Raw genomic sequence first — 18,305 nt, forward strand, 5'->3', positions numbered from 1 at the left:
TATATTTAACTTGCAACATTTTTTTCTTACAGGCTACGTCTCATGGACGTGACCCGAGCCTCATGGAACTGTTTGTAGAGACACAAATGCGGAGTGAAAACCGTTAAAGGAGGGTGTAACAGTTCGTAGTCAACTGTACTCAACATTTCATTGTATGTTCGTTCAACTATTTTATTTATTAACTTATTATTTTCTTGAATTGAATATGATGATTTCTTTTTTAATTTTCAGGAGATATATAATAGTCGGTTGAGGGAGAGATACAAGGACGATCCTTCGACCCATTCAGATTTTGATCCGGATTTGTGGATGAAGGCAGGATCGCCTGGTGGACCTGATAAAAATCAGGTGTACGGACTCTCCAACACTACGATCGAGAACTTGTGGGCGGTCCGTAGTGTCTCAACCGTTAGGAGCTCCTAATCAGTATCGAGCACCCAATCTGAGGAGATCGTAACCTTGAAACAACACACGACTCATCTCACCAATCAATATCAGCAACTCTCGGTAGATTATGAACAACTCCGCCTGATGGTTATGGACATGAAATCACATATGGATGGTACGTGTGCACCCCCTTTGACACAATCAAAAGAGTTGATGTCTTATCCTAAGTGCAGGAGTGTCAAAGTAATAAATAACCCGGCAAGACCAGGGTCGAACCACAGGGAGGTGAACTATATAAATTATAATAACAACAACAACAACAACAATAATGATGATGATGATGATGGTGATGATGAGTTCAAGAGGACTTTGAGATGTAAGATTAATGTAAAGATTAAACAATGATAAAAATAGTTGTCAAGGTTAGAGGATCCACTAATGGTATTAGAGATAAATAAAGTATAAACTCTTATCAAGGTTAGAGGATCCACTAATGGTATTAGAGATAAATAAAGTATAAACTCTTTATAAATTATCAACATGATCATATTAATCATCTTATTTACGTAACATCATACTTTTAAATTTTAGCAGGTATTCATGATGCTAATTTATGTTAACAACAAATCAAGTTCCTCTCATAACAACGATGTCGACCGAAGACTATGAAGGATCAAACATTTGATGTACCAAGTGTTATACAACACAAATCTAGATTAACCATTTAACAAGAAAAGTATTAAGAATTAATAAGATAAAAAGATAAGATATGTTAATATCAAACTTTCTTGGATATAAGCATTAAAGTCCATGTTGAGTTTATATTATACATATTCTAACAACATTAGTGAAACCTTTTCACCTTGACATGATAAACTTAGCTAGACATCATGAAGAGAAAGAACATAAATAAACAAAATAAGAACATAATTATATAAGTATAGTAAAGGAAATGAAAAGCATAAATAAGAGATTAAGAAAAATATAACATGGAATAAAACTTGAACATTAAAAAATATAAAGAAAGCAAGAGCATGATCTTGATCTAAGAACCAAGATGCTTAAATGAATGGCAAATGCCTCCTTTTATAGGCTAAAATTCAGAACTATTCATTTGGTAATTGATTATTGATGTAGTGGCCAACTATTGATTTAGTGGACTTGGTGGACAACAACACTTAAGCATTTTGGCTGGATGAAATGACATTGATTCAATCAGAATTTGACAAAGTGTTCTTCATTGAATTTGTTGGAAATCATCTCTTTTTTCTAGCCATAGAAGTTCAGAGCATTTGGATCACTAGAGCTCGAGATATGGCTAAAATACTGAGTAGTGCTTCTGGTGGACGTGGTGGACAACCCTCAAGCTCTTGTCTGGATAAAATGTCATTGCTACCATCAAAATTGGAGCAGGTCATCTTCATGAAAGTTGTTGGAAATTGTCTTATCCTTTCACCCACCTAATTGGACATCATTTTGCCTTCTAGAACTCTATATATGGGTAAAATTCTGAGCAATGTTTGGGCTGGATTGCAGGACAAATTCCGACTTCTCTTTTGTGGCCAAACTTTGAATTTGAAAACGGCAGATTTGGGTCTTCCATTCTTCATGAACATTGTAGGCCTATTTCTTAGCTTTCTATCCATATAAACCAAACTGAAATCCAAGATCTACAGCTCCAGATATGATTCGATGACTGAATAATGTTCCAATTTGAATTGAATTAGCATCTTCTTTCTAAGCATAGCCTTTTCTTTGTCCTTTCACTTTCAATAGTTAATCACAGCAATCAATCCTTTAAATTGTGAGATATGTATGCATTTAAAATGAGCATTTACCATAAATTAAAGTTATCTTATATTATCAGACTTGTTATTATAAAACATGCTCTAGTTAAGAAGTTATTGATACTTCAAGTGCAAAATGATGATATAAAACCTTGATAAAAATACACTTTTAAATACTAATCACCCTTCTTCGTTGTATGGTCCCGGGAACGACCAGCCTCCTCCTCCTTTAGCGCCGCCATTGTTGTAGTTTAATTTTTTTTGTACAATTAAAATTGTAATGAATATTTGGATTTTATATTATTTTATTTTATTTTTAAAATTTTCAATTTTATTTGCTTAATTAATTTTTTTACTATTATTCTATACAATTTTATATTATTTATTCTACACAATTTTATTTGTTAAAATATTTTTAAATTATCACCGACGGAATTATATCGTTGGTATTTTCCAGAAAGTTGTAAAATATTTACTGCATATGCCACAATCACTGACATCATTATTCCGTTGGTGATTTACCGATGACAATACAAACGGAATCATTCCGTCGGTATATTCCAGAGAGTTTGGAAAAAATTGCCATTTATACCACAATCACCGATGGAAATATACCGATGAAATGATTCCTTCGGCATATTTCTAGCGAGATTTTTTTTTTGCACACATTTTCCGTATGCAAAACCATTGATTTTAAAATTATTTTTTTTTACCGATAAAATTAGCGACATAATATAAAATTACCGACAAACATTATTCTGACAGACGTATTCCATTGGTAAAATTTACACAAACAGAATGGTAATCTTATCCCGACAAAAAAATTATATCGGTAAAACTGTTAAATATTGTAGTGCAATGCATTAAAAAAATATTTGAATTCAAAACTTTAGAAAAATATGAATATCGGTAAAAATATAAATCAAGAGTTTCATTTTTATATACATGTACACGCCACTAAATACTTTTTGATAACAACTGCACTCGCTAAAAAAAAATAAAAAATTCTACATTCGGAATGCTTATACAAATCAAATGTAATTTATCGTTTCTTTCTCTTGTAACTCCTCAAGAACTTCAGCCTGGGAAAGGTGATGGATACATTTGCCTGCCAACCGTGATCCTGATTTCACTCTTGAAAAAAATCATTTCGTTAATTTTACCTAGCATCAATCAATGTGATAGTAACTTCATTGACAGAACACGATTCTGGCTTGCTTGAGGAAGAACTTGCATCAATCAACTTTCTTTCAGTGAAAAAGCCAGGCTCTTTCGGTTGAGGCAATGTCCCTTCACCGCTTAACATTAGAACCACTGTTGACATGCTTGGCCTATCTTCCGGAGAGTGTTGAACACATAATAGACCCACATGGATTGACCTCATCACTTCAGTTAGATCGCAGGTTTCCACTATTAAATTATCTATCAGCTCCAAGGGTCTTCCCTCTTTGAACAGTTTCCATGCCTGAAAATCTCAAGACACATTTTGTTACTACATGCACTTGCTTTAACATAACTAAAAGGAAAAAGATCACTTAGCCCTTACATGACCAAGAAGGTTGAGTTGATGTCCTGGATGGTTAAACCCTCTGTTTCTCTTCCCACTTACAATCTCTAACACCAAGACACCAAAGCTAAATACGTCGGATTTTATCGAGAATAGACCATCAATGGCATACTCCGGTGACATGTATCCACTGCAAAAGATATGAAGGTACTTGTAAGTTGTAAGAATTTTTTTTTCATCTTGAAATAAATAGGTGAAAAAGAAAAGAGCATTAGTTTCTTACTATGTTCCCACTACTCTTTTTGTATTTGCTCCTGTTTCATTTCCTCCGAAACTTCTAGCCATGCCAAAGTCTGAGATTTTTGGATTCATCTCGTCATCTAATAAGATGTTGCTAGGTTTAAGGTCTCTATGAATAATTCTTAATCTTGAGTCTTGATGAAGATAAAGTAGTCCTCTCGAAATGCCATTGATGATATGTAACCTCTTAGGCCAATTCAGTAACTTGCTTTGCTTTTGATCTGTCCATCATACATTTATGACCATGTTAATCCATGTTGACACTCAATCAATTCACTTAAGTTCATGCTATAAACAAACATATCAATTTGGTAGGTTGATACCATTTATGTAGAAGTCTAAGCTTTTCTTGGGCATGTATTCATAGATCAAAATCTTTTCATCTCGTTGAATGCAATATCCTAGAAGCTTTACAAGGTTTCGGTGCTGAAGTTGCGCAATGCATTTAACTTCATTCATGAACTCGTCAAGCCCTTGTCTGGATTCCTTGGAAAGCCTCTTCACAGCTATTTCTTGTCCATCGTTAAACACTCCCTGCAAAATATGCAATAGAGTTGGATATTACAGTGATTTTTCGATGCTATTATGTCATTTAGATGCATGTGGACCTCAAATTTCAAGTAAAGCTGAATGTGTTACCTTATAGACAGGTCCATACCCACCCTCCCCAAGAAAATTGTTGAATGAGAAGTCATTGGTAGCTTTAGCTAATGTAGTGAAGTCATAGTGTGGTAGATCAAGATCTTCCTCCTGGTAAGTTATGGAGAAGCTATTTTCTGGAATCTGTTCCATCCCTGTGAAATGGTAAAGAGGGGTATAAACAAAAAAAAATTAAAAATAGTTGTAATCTTCATACTAATCCTACAATTTATAACCTCATTCATCGCATTCATAACTACAAAAATACTAAAGAGGATCAAATATGAACTGATATTTGAAGGTAACGTTGCTTACTTGACCTACCATGACTGGTAGCATCTCTCTTTCGCTGCTTCTTTTTCTTCCGTATGAACAAGCATATGCCCATGCATATGACGAACAGTGATGCCAATATTGAGCCCACTATAACACCAACTTTTTTATTTCCTTCGGAGCCCCCTTGATCTTGATTTGCAGCGGCTACAAGAAAATTGCCATCATGAGTCCGTAATCAATTTCGAGAAATGTCTCCATATGAATGCAGAGACAGTGACATATAACGAATTTTTAATTTCCTTTTCAAGATTACATTTTAACATAGTTGATTGCGCATTTGGGTGATAAACTCTTGCTTTCAGCATTGTGTGCTAGCACTTTGATCTCGGCAATATGACCAGATTAACATGACTTTAGTAACTTCAGGGACCAGTTTGACCAGAAAAGTCATTGCGTTCTAAGATTTTATATTGACAATATTGCAATGCTGTGTCAGCTACCACTTAACTAGACATATGCGGAGGCAAGCAAACTGGAGAGGTGTGAATTTAGATGGACAGTTCAGCCACAATATCTTGAACTAAATCTCTAGTTTGACAAAGTTAAAAGTAGATGTTTCTTTTTCTCCTGTCTTGAAAAGGACATGGTGATATTCATATTGGATTCAAAGACTTCCTCTAACATTTCAGATGTTAGGCAGCTACTTATTTTATAAAAAAAACAGAAATCATGAACATGATAATAAACTGGTATTTCTAGATTTTTGCTTCAAAATAATTATGAAATGCAGCAAGTTTTTAATTACCTGCTTCAGAAGCGGCCATCCTAATGTAAAGATCCTGCCCATCATCTGTATACTGTCTGATATCAATCAGGTCTTGATCAAACCAGAGAAAGCATCCACTTCCTTTCCCTCTTAAATCTGAATTGGCATAAGCCATGCAAGAACAATTCTTCAAGCATTCTGCCCTGCATTCCTCCGTGGTCATGCTTACATTAACCATCCAATTATTCCCTTGAGGCAGTTTAACGTTGGAATACTTGATGAATCCATCTCCAATCTTGCAATCCAATGGCGTCCTTCGAATGCATCCACCAGACCAGTCTGCCCTTTGCCATTGTGCTTGGTTTTTCGGCACGAATCTGTTCAAACAACTGCAGGCAGGAGAAGTGCCGATGTTGCACCTTCCATAAGCACCACATAAATTATAATTATCGCAGTTGTCTGCCGGTGCGCTGGCGTACACAATCCAATTATTAGTTCGATCTATCCAAGTAAGCCGATTCATGACACCATCTTCATACAAAACCAGCGTTGTAATAACAGAAATGTTAAACAGATCATAAGTGAAGTATGCTATCTCGTCATTGAACACAAAGGTATAGTTATAAATGGGATCTGGTTTCAAATAAGGCAGACCGCTAAACCCGATGCCATTCCACGGCCCTGAACGAGACTTCAAATCTGAATTATCATTGACAACCAACTCTAAACGCTTGGGGTCAACCTCAAAAACATAGTCGCCTGGAGAAGGATCATCGGCGCTCTTCCACGATGATATGATCACGTCCAAGCCTGGAGCTATACGCCCAACTTTCATTCCTGGTAGAAACGTATTGCCAGGATGATGGAAACTTTGCCAGAAGATATTTTCCTGGCTATTATCATCTACGTTTCTGACAACAAGATTTCCTGTTTCCAGAAGCTGCGCAACCGGGTTTCGCGCTTGCCTTGATGAGTTGGAAGACCAAATGGCACTGTTGTTCTGATTGTAAAGCATGAGAATTCCCCTTTCATCGACCTTGAAAACTCCAGATTTATCAGCGATTGGTGTTTCTCTGTTGGCAACCCAAACGACTCTTCCCTTAGATATCTTGTTGTACCATATTCCAAAGTATCTTTTGGTGGAATTTCCAGGGCTGAAAAACCCCATTTCGTAGTTTCCACCACTTGATACAATGGTCTTCCCATCAGTGATGTTCTGGTTTGCAGCTATGGTATCTGCTGCCAAGGATGTTGTGAAGGAAGAAGTGAAACAGGAGAAGAAAAGAAGAATGGGAAGGGCAATTAGGCGTTTCATCTCTGTTTTCAACCACAATTTATTTCAGGATTGAAAACCAGGCAATGGCATTAAATGAGTGATGAGGACTGGGTCAGTTCTCATGACCTCCTTCATCGTGTTTACTATTTGAGTCCAATCTTATAAAGAATTAGGTAATCAAGTGCTTTAAGCAAAGATTTTTTTTATTATTATTATTTAAATATTTGGATGAATACGACAAATGTGAGAAACTGAGAATGCTTTTCTTCAATAATTTTTCATATCAAGTTCACGAACAGGTATAAAAAAGATCGTGAGATTTATGCCATTGATTTTTAGAAACTCTTTCAAGAAATAAGATGATTACCATAAAAAAAAAAAAAAGAGAATTAACTTATTCAATTCATGAAACACTAAATAGGTCCTTACACACAATAGACAGACAGTAAACAATGCAGCACCAATAAGTAGAAATTATATAAGATAATCTTCTAGGAGGGTAGCTCAATAATCAGGTTTTGATTTTGTTTTTTAATAATTACGAGGTTGAGTTTTTTTAATGAAAATCTTGCATTAATTTTAAAATTTATAAAATTAAATTAGTTAAAATATATGTAAATTAACTTGATATTTCATAAAAAAAATTACAGAAAATCATAATTATAAGTAGATTTTATTTATTTTTATTCTTTAGTTTAACATAAATATTCAGATTAGTTTACGCATATCTCAACTAATTTCACAAATCTTAAAGTTAATAATAACCATAAAATTCTTTAATATCATAATAATAATACTCAAACCTAAAATTAAAAAAAAAAATTATAATCTCAAACCCTCACCACGCATTTTTCTTTGGACAGAATGGGTTTTGCAAGGTATCAGCCAATCCACTTGCAAGGTGGCGTTGATCTCCATCGGTAGACCGGACCCACAACGAATATCGTGGCAACTAGCGGCACCAGCCATCCACAACACGCACTGAATTCTTGACAAAGCTAACCAATGACTCTGCGTGTGGAGTTAATGGGCGTCTACCATTAAAGTTGACTGCCATTGTCAGCCAGTCATCTTTGAATTCTTTAAGCATAAAGTGTAATTGATAGCTCTAGTTGGTGAAATGTAATCTTACTCCTCTACTGTTGCATGGTGACCGCCTAATTGTTTAGATTTTCTGCTTTGAAAATGTGACCTCTGCTTTTGGAAATTCACACCTAAATGTCGAAATTATTAGGGAGCGTTTGGCTCTGCTGTTCAACCTGCTTTTCAGCGAATTTCAAATTTTTTTTTTTTTTTTTTGCTAAAATTGAGTACGGTTTGTACCTTTTGGATCGTTTTGATGTGCTGATATCAAAAATGATTTTTAAAAAATAAAAAAACATCATTGGCATGTATTTAACTTTGCCATTAAGGGTCCGAAGGCAAAGTCATTTTATTTCCAAGAGTTTATCCATTTCTGACTTTGGAGGACCATATGAATATTATATAGATCATAATGGCAAACTTATTCCCTTGCGGCACATTCAAGTACAGTGATTTGTTTTTGTATTTTAAAAAAATTTTAAATTTTAAATTAATATTTTTTTATGTTTTTATATTATTTTAATATGCTGATATCAAAAATTATTTTTAAAAAATAAAAAAATATATATTATTTTGATATATTTTCAAGCGAAAAATACTTTGAAGAACAATCACAACTACACTCCAAAATAATTTTGTATTTCAAAAGTATTTTTGAAAATATTTAATTTTTTTATTTCAAATTAATTTTTTTTATGTTTTCAAATTATTTTGATGTGCTAGTGTTAAAAATAAGTTTTTAAAAATAAATATATATATTATTTAATATATTTTAAAAAAAAAACATTTTTAAAATCAATTACTACCGCATTCCTTAAAAAAAAAACCGGTAATAAATAGATGAGCCTTTAGACATTGAAGCTCCATTTGTGCTTTTTATGTATCTTATTAAAAAAAAATACTTAAACTTTGGTTAATAAAAAACCACAATTTATATTTTTTTGAAATTTATTTCTTTTTGACATCATAATTGCTAAAATCTACCACAATATCAATCATGGAATAAATTCTCTGATAATTTAGGCCCGGTCTCTGAAGAAATGGACTCGTGTTTTGCCTGATTACGATGAATGGAATGGTGATTTGTTTGTATATCGTAACGGACTTGTAATTAGTAATTACGGAAACCATGGCCCCTGGATGGGGTTCCCAACAAGACCACAGAATGCTCTGTCTCGAGTCTGCGGTCTTCAATGAAAAGAAGTTTGAAATAAAAGTCTCTTTCTAGTTTTTAGACTGGAAAAGATGGGCGATCCTTCATGATTAATTGCACGAAAGGTTATATGCACCAAAACAGAAGGGATAAAACGAAGCTTCTTTCATATTTCTTACTTTATTAAAAGATAACCCTCTCTCTTGATCTCCTTTTATTTTTTTTATTAAATCAAAATTTTATTTTTTAATCTTTTTATGTTTATTTCTCATTAAAAAAAACTAATAGAAAAAATTAGCTTGGTTTTAATAAAAGTGTTTTCCCTTTTTATTTATTTTTCAATTTTATCTATTAAAATTTGATTCAATTTAATTTTTATATTAATTTTGGTTCTTATTTCTTATTTTTTTTTATTTTTTTCTCTTATTAATTTTTAATTGAAATATTCTATCTATTACATTTGATTCTTACTCTTTTAATTGTTTATTTAAAATAATTTATGAAATTAAAGATTTTTTTTCAATTTCATTCTCTTTCAACTTTTTATCTATTAGATTTGGTCTCTATTTTTTTATTACTATTTATTTTATTTAAAATAATTTATGAAATTAGAATTTTATTTCAATTTCCTCCTCCTTCATCTTTTTCATCTATCAGTTTTGGTTCTTATTTTTTTAATAAACATGAAAAAATATTAATAAGTTGTTTTTAAACTTATTTTCTATAGTATAGCCAAATACTTCAAAAAGTGTTTTCCAACTTAATTTTTCATGATATTATTAAATATTAAAAAATAATTTATTTTTTAAACATTTATAATTTTCCATCGAAACAGGGACTTCATATACTTTTGTTTTCTCCCATGTATAGAAATGTTTTTGGTAAGTCGATCATTTATGATTTTTTTTTAATTATTACGAATAAGCCTAAGTACAAGCCTAAGTATTTGGCTATACTATAGAAAATAAAATAACATGAAACTATTATTATAATTAATAATAATAGTTTCTAACAATCACATATATATCCATAACAACATTAATAACAACAAAAGCCAAACAGGTCGTGCACGTAAAACTATTCTCATTATAAAATAAAATAGAAATAACATGAAACAAGCCTAAGTACTATGAAAAAAATAAAAATGTTTCTTAAAGCTTACTAATTATTATAATTAATGAAGTAATTATAATTTTTAAATACATAACACAAGATAAATTAAACAGTAGATATTATTCTTTTAGTTTAATTAGTTATCATTGGGTTGTTAAACATAACCATATGTAAAAAATAAAATAAAAAGGCTTAATTATTTGAATTAATTCAAGTGGTAAATTACCTTTTGTTCTTCTTATTTAATTCCCCAAGGGGAAACGAAAATTTTGTTTTTTAAATCAAAACGACATCATTTTAGTTATTAAAAAAACAAAAATCAACGGGTTGCAACCGAGTTTTTGACCGTGTCTTGTCGGGTCACCGGGTCACACTGGGTTTTTTCTTTCTCTTTTAGTTTATATTTGAAATTACTCTACTAAATTAGAAGGTTTCTCATTTGATTTGCTTATACTTATTTTTTTTTATGTTTAAATAGCCTCAAAAAGATTCTAAACACATGAACTAATTTAACGAATTCAATTTTTAAAATTCCAAATAGCTATATATTAGTTTAAATACATATATATTAGTTTAAATTCTAAACACATGATCTAGTATCTCAAACACTACGTCCAAGGATATGCAGACAAGTCGCAATATATCGATCATTGGTTTCCTCCAATCATGTTTGAGCTCCAAATCTCTAGTTGTCCAGACGATTGTACGAAAACAAGTTCAAGCTTTGATGACTTGGCTTAATGCTGAGATGACCCGATTTATGTTCAAGACGACCGGACTTAGGTGATTGTACGAGGAGTTGTTATCAAACCTCGATGGTTCATGTGATCTACCTCGTCACCCATCGAGTCCCGATAAAGATATGCCTCCTCCTCCTCCTCCTCCTCTTTCAAGTTATGTCATTTAGATAAATTATATTCAATAATATTTTTTAAATTAATAATAAAAATTTGGTTTTTTTATGTATTTTAGTTCTATTTCTTTTAAATTTTTTTTGTTTTGTTTATTTAATTTTTTTTAAAATGTTAAATACAATACTGATAGAATTACCAACAAAATAATAATCATAGATGAAATCACTAACAAATTAAGTCTCTCAAAAAGTTTCAGATAGACGGAATCACCGATGAACTAATTCCCTCAGAAAGTTCTAGAGTGTTGAGAATAAATTATAGGAACATGCCACTGACAATATGTAAATCTTCGATGGGTTAATTTCGTCGATAATATGAATTCTATCACCGAAGAAATTATTGATGATTTATTTTATCTGTAATATGCTATACTCATTGATAGAATTACCGATGGAATGATACCGGTGAAATTTTTGAGTTTGGCACTCTTTTTTTATTTGTAAATCCATTAGTAATTATATTACTAATAGAATGACTAACATGATAGAAATCATCAAAAATATATTTTTCGATGATCAATTATAGTTTGTAATTCTATCGGTAAGTTATTTTTCAATATAATTAGTGTTTAAATATTAATAGAATATTTCATTGATATTATGCAATATTCTAATCGTGTATTTACATTAGCTTACATAAAAATTGATTTTTTATGATATTCATTAGAAATATGATAATGTTTTCCATTAAATATAAAACATAAAATAGAAGTCCTTTCTTTCTTAAAATCAACTACAGAATTATATCATAACTTGCCTCCATAATGGAGATCGCAACTAGCAATGCAATCATAGCCAAATCAAACAAACACCCATAAAAGTACGCCACACAAACCAAATCTATTTCCCAAATTCAATATTTACTTGATGAAGGTGTGAGAAAATGTGAAGCTGAAAACTAAGCACAAGATTCAAAATTCTTTTGTAGTTAGAAAGGAAATTTTGTCAAAATAAGATAACTAACATAGCTACCAGTGAAAAACATGATGATTTAGGGCTCTATTTGTTTGTAGGATAACATTTTCTTGATTTCTTATTTCATATTTCGTGTAAAAAAATTACTGTGCTTACGAGGATAACATATTCCTTTTCTTCTAAGAAAATATTTTTTTCAAACATTTACTTGATAACAATAGTATTAATTCAGTAAAAGTATAAGAAAATAATACAGAAAACACAAAAACAAAAACAAAAACAAAAACAAAAAAAATTCATTATCCTTAAATAAGATTACAAATCTCTAAGAAAGAATAACGGAATATAAAATTTATGTCTCCGCCTCAGTTTATATGGTCATTAATTTCAGGACTAGTAAATTAGTTGAGATACGCATAAACTGGTCCGGACATTCATGTTAATAAAAAAAAAAATCTAACCATACTCTTCTCTTATTTCTGCCATTGCTATCTTGCAATGCTCTCACCCCTCTTGGCAAATCATGTAATATTCCCAATTGAACCGTGATATGATGTAAATTATGGGCTTAAATATTCCTAATTAACCAAGCATTCAATAGATGTATCACGAATCCTAATTAACCAAGCATTCAAACTTAAAAAGAAATGCCAAGAAAAGAAATTGGAGAAATTAAAACTTAAAAAGAAATACCAAGAAAAGAAAAGGGAGAAATTAAAACTTGCAAACGTTCTATAATTTCCTAGAGACTGAACATGTTCAACGATGTAGGAAACAGAGCTTGACTAGAGACAGAGAGATTAAGAGAGTTTGGAGGGTGGGTCTGGGTTTGATAGCTTTTAGGGTTAGAAAGCAAAAGAAAGTTTAATATTTATACCCTGATTTAATTAGTTTGGTTTGATTTGTTTTAGACTTTTAAAACCAAAATAAAATTGAAAGTTTTTTTTAATAAGTTAATTCGGGTTTTTTTCTCAATTTAATTTTTTTATTAATTTTTTTATTTTCTTGATTTAATTAGTTTTTTTGAATTTTTTGTCCACTTCTAATTAAAGATTATCTCATTGGGCCTCTCACTAAACTAGAGAGAGAGAGAGAGAGTTGGAGGACTTATTAAGACATCTGAAACTTTAGAAATAACATTGGAGAGATTAAAACTCTAGGGATTAAAATAGAACATTATGCAATTATCAATAATATTAACATATCAAAATAATTTAAGAACACTAAAAATATTAATTAAAAAAAAATTCAAATTTTGATAGTACTACTAAACACCCTCTAGGAATTGGATACTTTAATTAAATGCAATTATCAACAAGAAATGCGTCTTATATAATTCAGGAATAAAGAGACTCTGAGTGTATGAACTTATATAATTTCCACAATTGAATGTTTGATTTTTATTTTTATTTAAATGTGTGTTCGGTTTGTATAATAAAGTATCATCTAAGTAATTAGTATTGAGTCCCTTGCATGTTTTTTTTTTTTTTTTTACTTTACTTAGTATTAAATTGTAAACTTCTATTGTGAAATGTAAATTTGGTATAAAATGTATGCCTATCTTTTCTATTTTTTTTATTTTCTCAAAAAGAAAAAGAAGAAGAAATCTCCCTCATAGCAAAAATACAAAAAATCATGATTTGCTTTCAATTCAAAATTTTACTTGTTTATTCACTAACACCAGAATCAAGAATATTCATATTCACTAATGTCAAAATTAGAAATACCCTCAATATTTACTAATACTAGAATTAAGAACCGGAACACTAGAAATATCCTCAACCCCAATATTTACTGATGTCAAAATTAGAAATATCATCATCTTTTACGTAATATTTACTAATACTATAGTTGGAAGTATTTATAGTTAAATATTCAAATGACACCAGAGTCGTAAATATTATAGGTAGACCATCAAAAACAAAAATATAACAAATCCTTAGCAATTTAAGACAAAACCAGCAATGCAACCTACCTCAGATATGACACTTAAGGGGTGATAGTATCTTTTTTTTTCCGTAATCAGTCTCGTACTATAGAATCGCTGTTGATCAATTAAGATTTCTGGTGATCATAATACTGGATGACGACTCCTTAAACTAGATCTTTTTTCCTCCAAGAACAAGATGCCTGATATTTATTCTTTTTATAGAAATTTAAAGGTTGTCGTGATGTCAGGTGCGACATGGAGATTAATTAAGAACAAAACATACCAATAAAATTTTAAGTATGTATTATTACACCTTTGAATGTAAATAATTAATCAATCACAATATCACAAGCAAGGCCTCACAATTATGAAAGTGGATTAAATTATAAATATCAATGATGAAAGATGTTGATGAGCAAAAATTAATAGATAAAAATGCAAGGTAGGCTTTTTTTAGGTATAAAAAGTAATATTAACAATAATTTTAAATGAAAAGTGTAAAACCAAAAAGGGAAAACACAACAAATCAGAAGATAGATAAATTTATCGACAAAGATTTAAATTGTCAAATTTAATTGTGGATGGACCTTTTCGAATCACGTAAAAAATTATCTATGTTTACTAATGTCCTCTAACTTATTTGTTGTTTTCACCTTTTCACTCTGTTTTTTTTTTTGTAGTGATGTAATTTTTTTACCACTTTTTTTTTAACTAATCTAAGATAAAAGAAAAACAAAATTACAAATAAAAATAAAAATAAATAAAAATTAGTTGTGGAAATATGGTAAAGGCATGGAGATCAAGAATACATAGCTGGCTAATACAGTGTCCTCTTGTAAATTAATCAGCTGCTGCTTACAAAATGCACTGCCACGTGTTCAAGAAAATCCTATTGATAGGTCGTCCATGTTGGAAGTTTCTTCAGTGCTCAAAATTGAAACTGAAGTTGTGACCATTCCCGAAAAAGTCCAAAACTGATGCAGACTGATCTCATCTCTGGTTACGGCTGTCACCAGCTACGCAAGGAAGTGGCGTGGGGTTGATCTATGAATAAAGTGGCTGGTGGTGCGAGGAAGGTGAAAATGGCTAGTGTTCGGGTCAAAGTAAGGGCATGTTTGGATTTTTATTCTTATTTCTTTGGTAAACAGAAGGCAAAAGATGCTTTTTTTTCAATCACATCATGCAAATCTATAAGATTTTGGGTTCATGAATGGTTGGAATTTGAGGATTTGAACGAGCATCAATTGTTTAATTGTAAGAATAATTAAAAGCTTTACTCTAGTATTAAAATCGATGAATAAATAAAATAAAAAGCTTTCAAAAACAAGTACGTGGGCTTATAATCCAATAAATAAAACTTAATTAATAAATCTTAATTAAAAATTTAAATAAATTAAATTAAAATATAAACTAAAATTCAATCTCTCTTAATGATTTAGGTTATTCTCCATTATTTATAATCATACGAATATATAAACAATATCTTAATTACCACCACAAATAAAATTCATATTTCACATCTTCATACTGCTTCGTAATTGCCTTCATTACAGATGTTTTGCGACAGGTTTCCCACCGCAGATATTGTCCAGCTGGGAAATCAATCAAACAAAACTTAGCTCCAAAGGAATGGGTGATTATTTAAAGCAAACAAGGCTTTCTATCAGGAAACCTCACCTTTTTCAAGGCAATGATGAATTTGGCATTCCTCAACTTCAAGAGATTTGGAGATTCAACCGTTTGTGGCTGCAAGCCATGTATAATTTCAGCTACCAAAATTGCAGACGTAAACCTGAACTTCACTTTATAATGCCTGTTGATTAGCAAAAGACCGCCGAACTTCACTTTATAATTCATTTCGATTCTCTTCCGCATGCAAGGAGCAGGAAGGCAAGTTCAACATCAGCAGTATCCTTATTGCCTCGGAGACAATCCAGTGCTGCAGATGTTAGAGAGTTGAATAACCTGCCATGCGAGTGCTGCGCAGAACCACAAATGATGGTCTCAGAGTATTCAGAGGCATCACCCGTTCCATAATCCAGTGCACAAATAGAACTAGTAGGATATTTTAGGTTTCAGCTACGAATCACAAGCTTTTCTTCAGATGTCCCATCAACAGAAGAAGAGGACATGGCTCTGCCATCCACAAATAGCACAAGCTTCCATTTTTCTTCTTTCCAGCCCAGATGAGACTCGATACCAAGTCAGAATGATCTGTTGGACTCGCCAAAGTATTGATTTGAGCAACCATCTACAATCCCAGGACGGCATTGCTTATAGAGTTAAGGAAATGCTGCAAGATTTTATTCTTCGTCTTCTTGCTGTCCCTTATGAGTGAAAAATGAAACCTGGATTCAATCCTTGTTGCCAATGGCAACTGGGCCAAAACACTAGGCACTAAACTTCTTTTAGCAAAATCTGGGGATTATCTCTTGCCCACCAAAAATAATGATGGAGTTGGGATAGTATAATTACAATAGCAGAGCATAAATTTAACAATAAATAAAGTCTAGAATTTAACACAACCAATTAAAATGACAATTCCCACATTACCAATAACCAATCAAAAAGCAAACTTGGACGAGTTTTTTTTTTTTTAATTGGGAACTTTAAAATCTTTTTTTTTCCCCGTAATAAGGAACTTTAAACTTATTTCTCAAATTAGGGTATTATTTCCACTAATCCTCATCATCATTTTATTTCTATTTCCCACGATATAGCTTAACTCAATAATAATATTAACACACACACACACTATTGATCTTCTAGAATATCCTTTGAAACAAGGAATAAAAAATGAGATGATTTACCCAAAAATAAGATGGTGAGAATATATAAATACTCGGGAAGTTGTTATTAAATACTATATAGATACAAACTAGTTTATTAATTCTTGGTGCTTTCAGGTTTGACGCAAGTTTCTTGGAATGTAAACAAATAACACCTAGATGATTAGAAATTTTTTGGAATAATCATTAAATATAGTATAACGTTTTAAATTTGAAAAATTTTGATTTAATTTTTTGATTAACTCGAGTTTTAAATTAAATCATGTGAGAATTGTTTCGACGTGATCTTATCGACTAGGTAGGTTCAAAGAAAATTAAATATCAAAGAAAACAAAAAAGAAAAATATAAGGTTCATCATAGTCAACTTACAAAACCCGCGACCCGATCACTGGGTTGAATTCATTTATCTTATTTTATTATATGATAAAAAAATAAAAAATACAAAAACTAATTTTCAATTAATTTAATATTAAATGATAAAATTTAATAAACATTAAAGAATGTAATTAAAAAATTAAACAAAATATATAAAAAATATAAGAAAAGATCACTACACAAAATTATGGGTCTAATATCAAAAAGCTGAGATGTGTGGGCTAGAGAAACTTTTTTTTAACAAAAAGCAAACAAACAAGTGAGACTTTCTTTAAAAAAAAAGAAAAACAAAAGTTATGTTTAATAAAAATTTAATATTAAATAAAAAATTAAAAAAATCAAAATAATAAAAAAAAATTACCATAAAGGAACTTTTATTATTTAATAGGGCACTTTAAATTGTTTTTCTCGTAATAAGGAACTGTTAAGCTTATTTCTTTCTTTATAGCTAGCCTTAGTGCCTTCGAGAAAAAAATCATTAATATTATGCCCTACAGAAAAAGAGCAATTTTAAATTTTATGACCAAAATCAGTAAAATTTAAGCTTTGCTCCTCTATATATATATATAAAAAAAAACTTATCCTAGTCTTGCCCCTAAAATTTAATCCTAGCTTCCTAGGCTTGCCCCTAAAATTTAATCCTAGCTTCGCCTTACGTGTAATGTATTTATAAAATCTTTAAACAGATTATATTGTATTTTAAAAGACGTGGAACCCAATCCCATTGTGTATTTGCTGTTAATATAAACTTATTGTACCGTGGATTATACTGTAATACCTGTAAATGATGTTATCTTTTTTATATTTAGTAAAAATTGCTATTAGATCTAGTTGAGTAGTCACATCTAATAGTGTTGAGTCCGACTACCCAACCAGATCTAATATCATTGGATCATGCTAGACACTCTCTCTTATATATATAAAAAAGCTTTCGGGAAGCATGAATAGTTAAGCCACTAATATCTTGGTAAAGGTTATACCTTAGAAACTAAGGTTTTATATGTGCTATATCTTTTCGATCGAGCGAGAACTTCTAAGGACGACTTTCATTCTCTTTTGATTTTAAAGAAGTAAAAAAAAAAGACAAAATGGGTC

General features: G+C 31.0%; 1 protein-coding gene across 2 annotated transcripts; it reads right to left on the reverse strand.

Moving 5' to 3' along the window:
• Positions 1–3,062: 3,062 nt before the first annotated feature.
• Positions 3,063–7,080, reverse strand: LOC18095701 (G-type lectin S-receptor-like serine/threonine-protein kinase At4g27290). Of its 2 annotated transcripts, none has more exons than XM_006370337.3 (7): positions 5,702–7,080; positions 4,945–5,100; positions 4,621–4,775; positions 4,305–4,515; positions 3,965–4,202; positions 3,721–3,871; positions 3,063–3,639 (listed from the first exon to the last, which is right to left on the reverse strand). In XM_006370337.3, exons 1-7 carry the CDS (start codon positions 6,975–6,977, stop codon positions 3,334–3,336), a joined length of 2,493 nt encoding a protein of 830 aa, XP_006370399.2. In that variant the 5' UTR covers positions 6,978–7,080; the 3' UTR covers positions 3,063–3,333. The 2 variants fall into 2 exon arrangements, with proteins under 2 accessions (XP_006370399.2, XP_006370400.2); XM_006370338.3 differs by having other exon boundaries at positions 4,936–5,100; positions 5,702–7,079.
• Positions 7,081–18,305: the final 11,225 nt, after the last annotated feature.

Source organism: Populus trichocarpa, chromosome 1, assembly GCF_000002775.5.
Source record: "Populus trichocarpa isolate Nisqually-1 chromosome 1, P.trichocarpa_v4.1, whole genome shotgun sequence".
In the NCBI taxonomy this organism is placed as follows: domain Eukaryota; kingdom Viridiplantae; phylum Streptophyta; class Magnoliopsida; order Malpighiales; family Salicaceae; genus Populus; species Populus trichocarpa.

Coding starts and splice junctions, on each gene's coding strand:
- LOC18095701 (XM_006370338.3), bottom strand. CDS start 6,977: ATGAAACGCCTAATTGCCCTTCCCATTCTTCTTTTCTTCTCCTGTTTC. Junction 4,776..4,935: donor TACCAGTCATGGTAGGTCAA/GTAAGCAACGTT, acceptor ACCATTTCACAG/GGATGGAACAGATTCCAGAA. Junction 3,640..3,720: donor AACTCAACCTTCTTGGTCAT/GTAAGGGCTAAG, acceptor TGAGATTTTCAG/GCATGGAAACTGTTCAAAGA.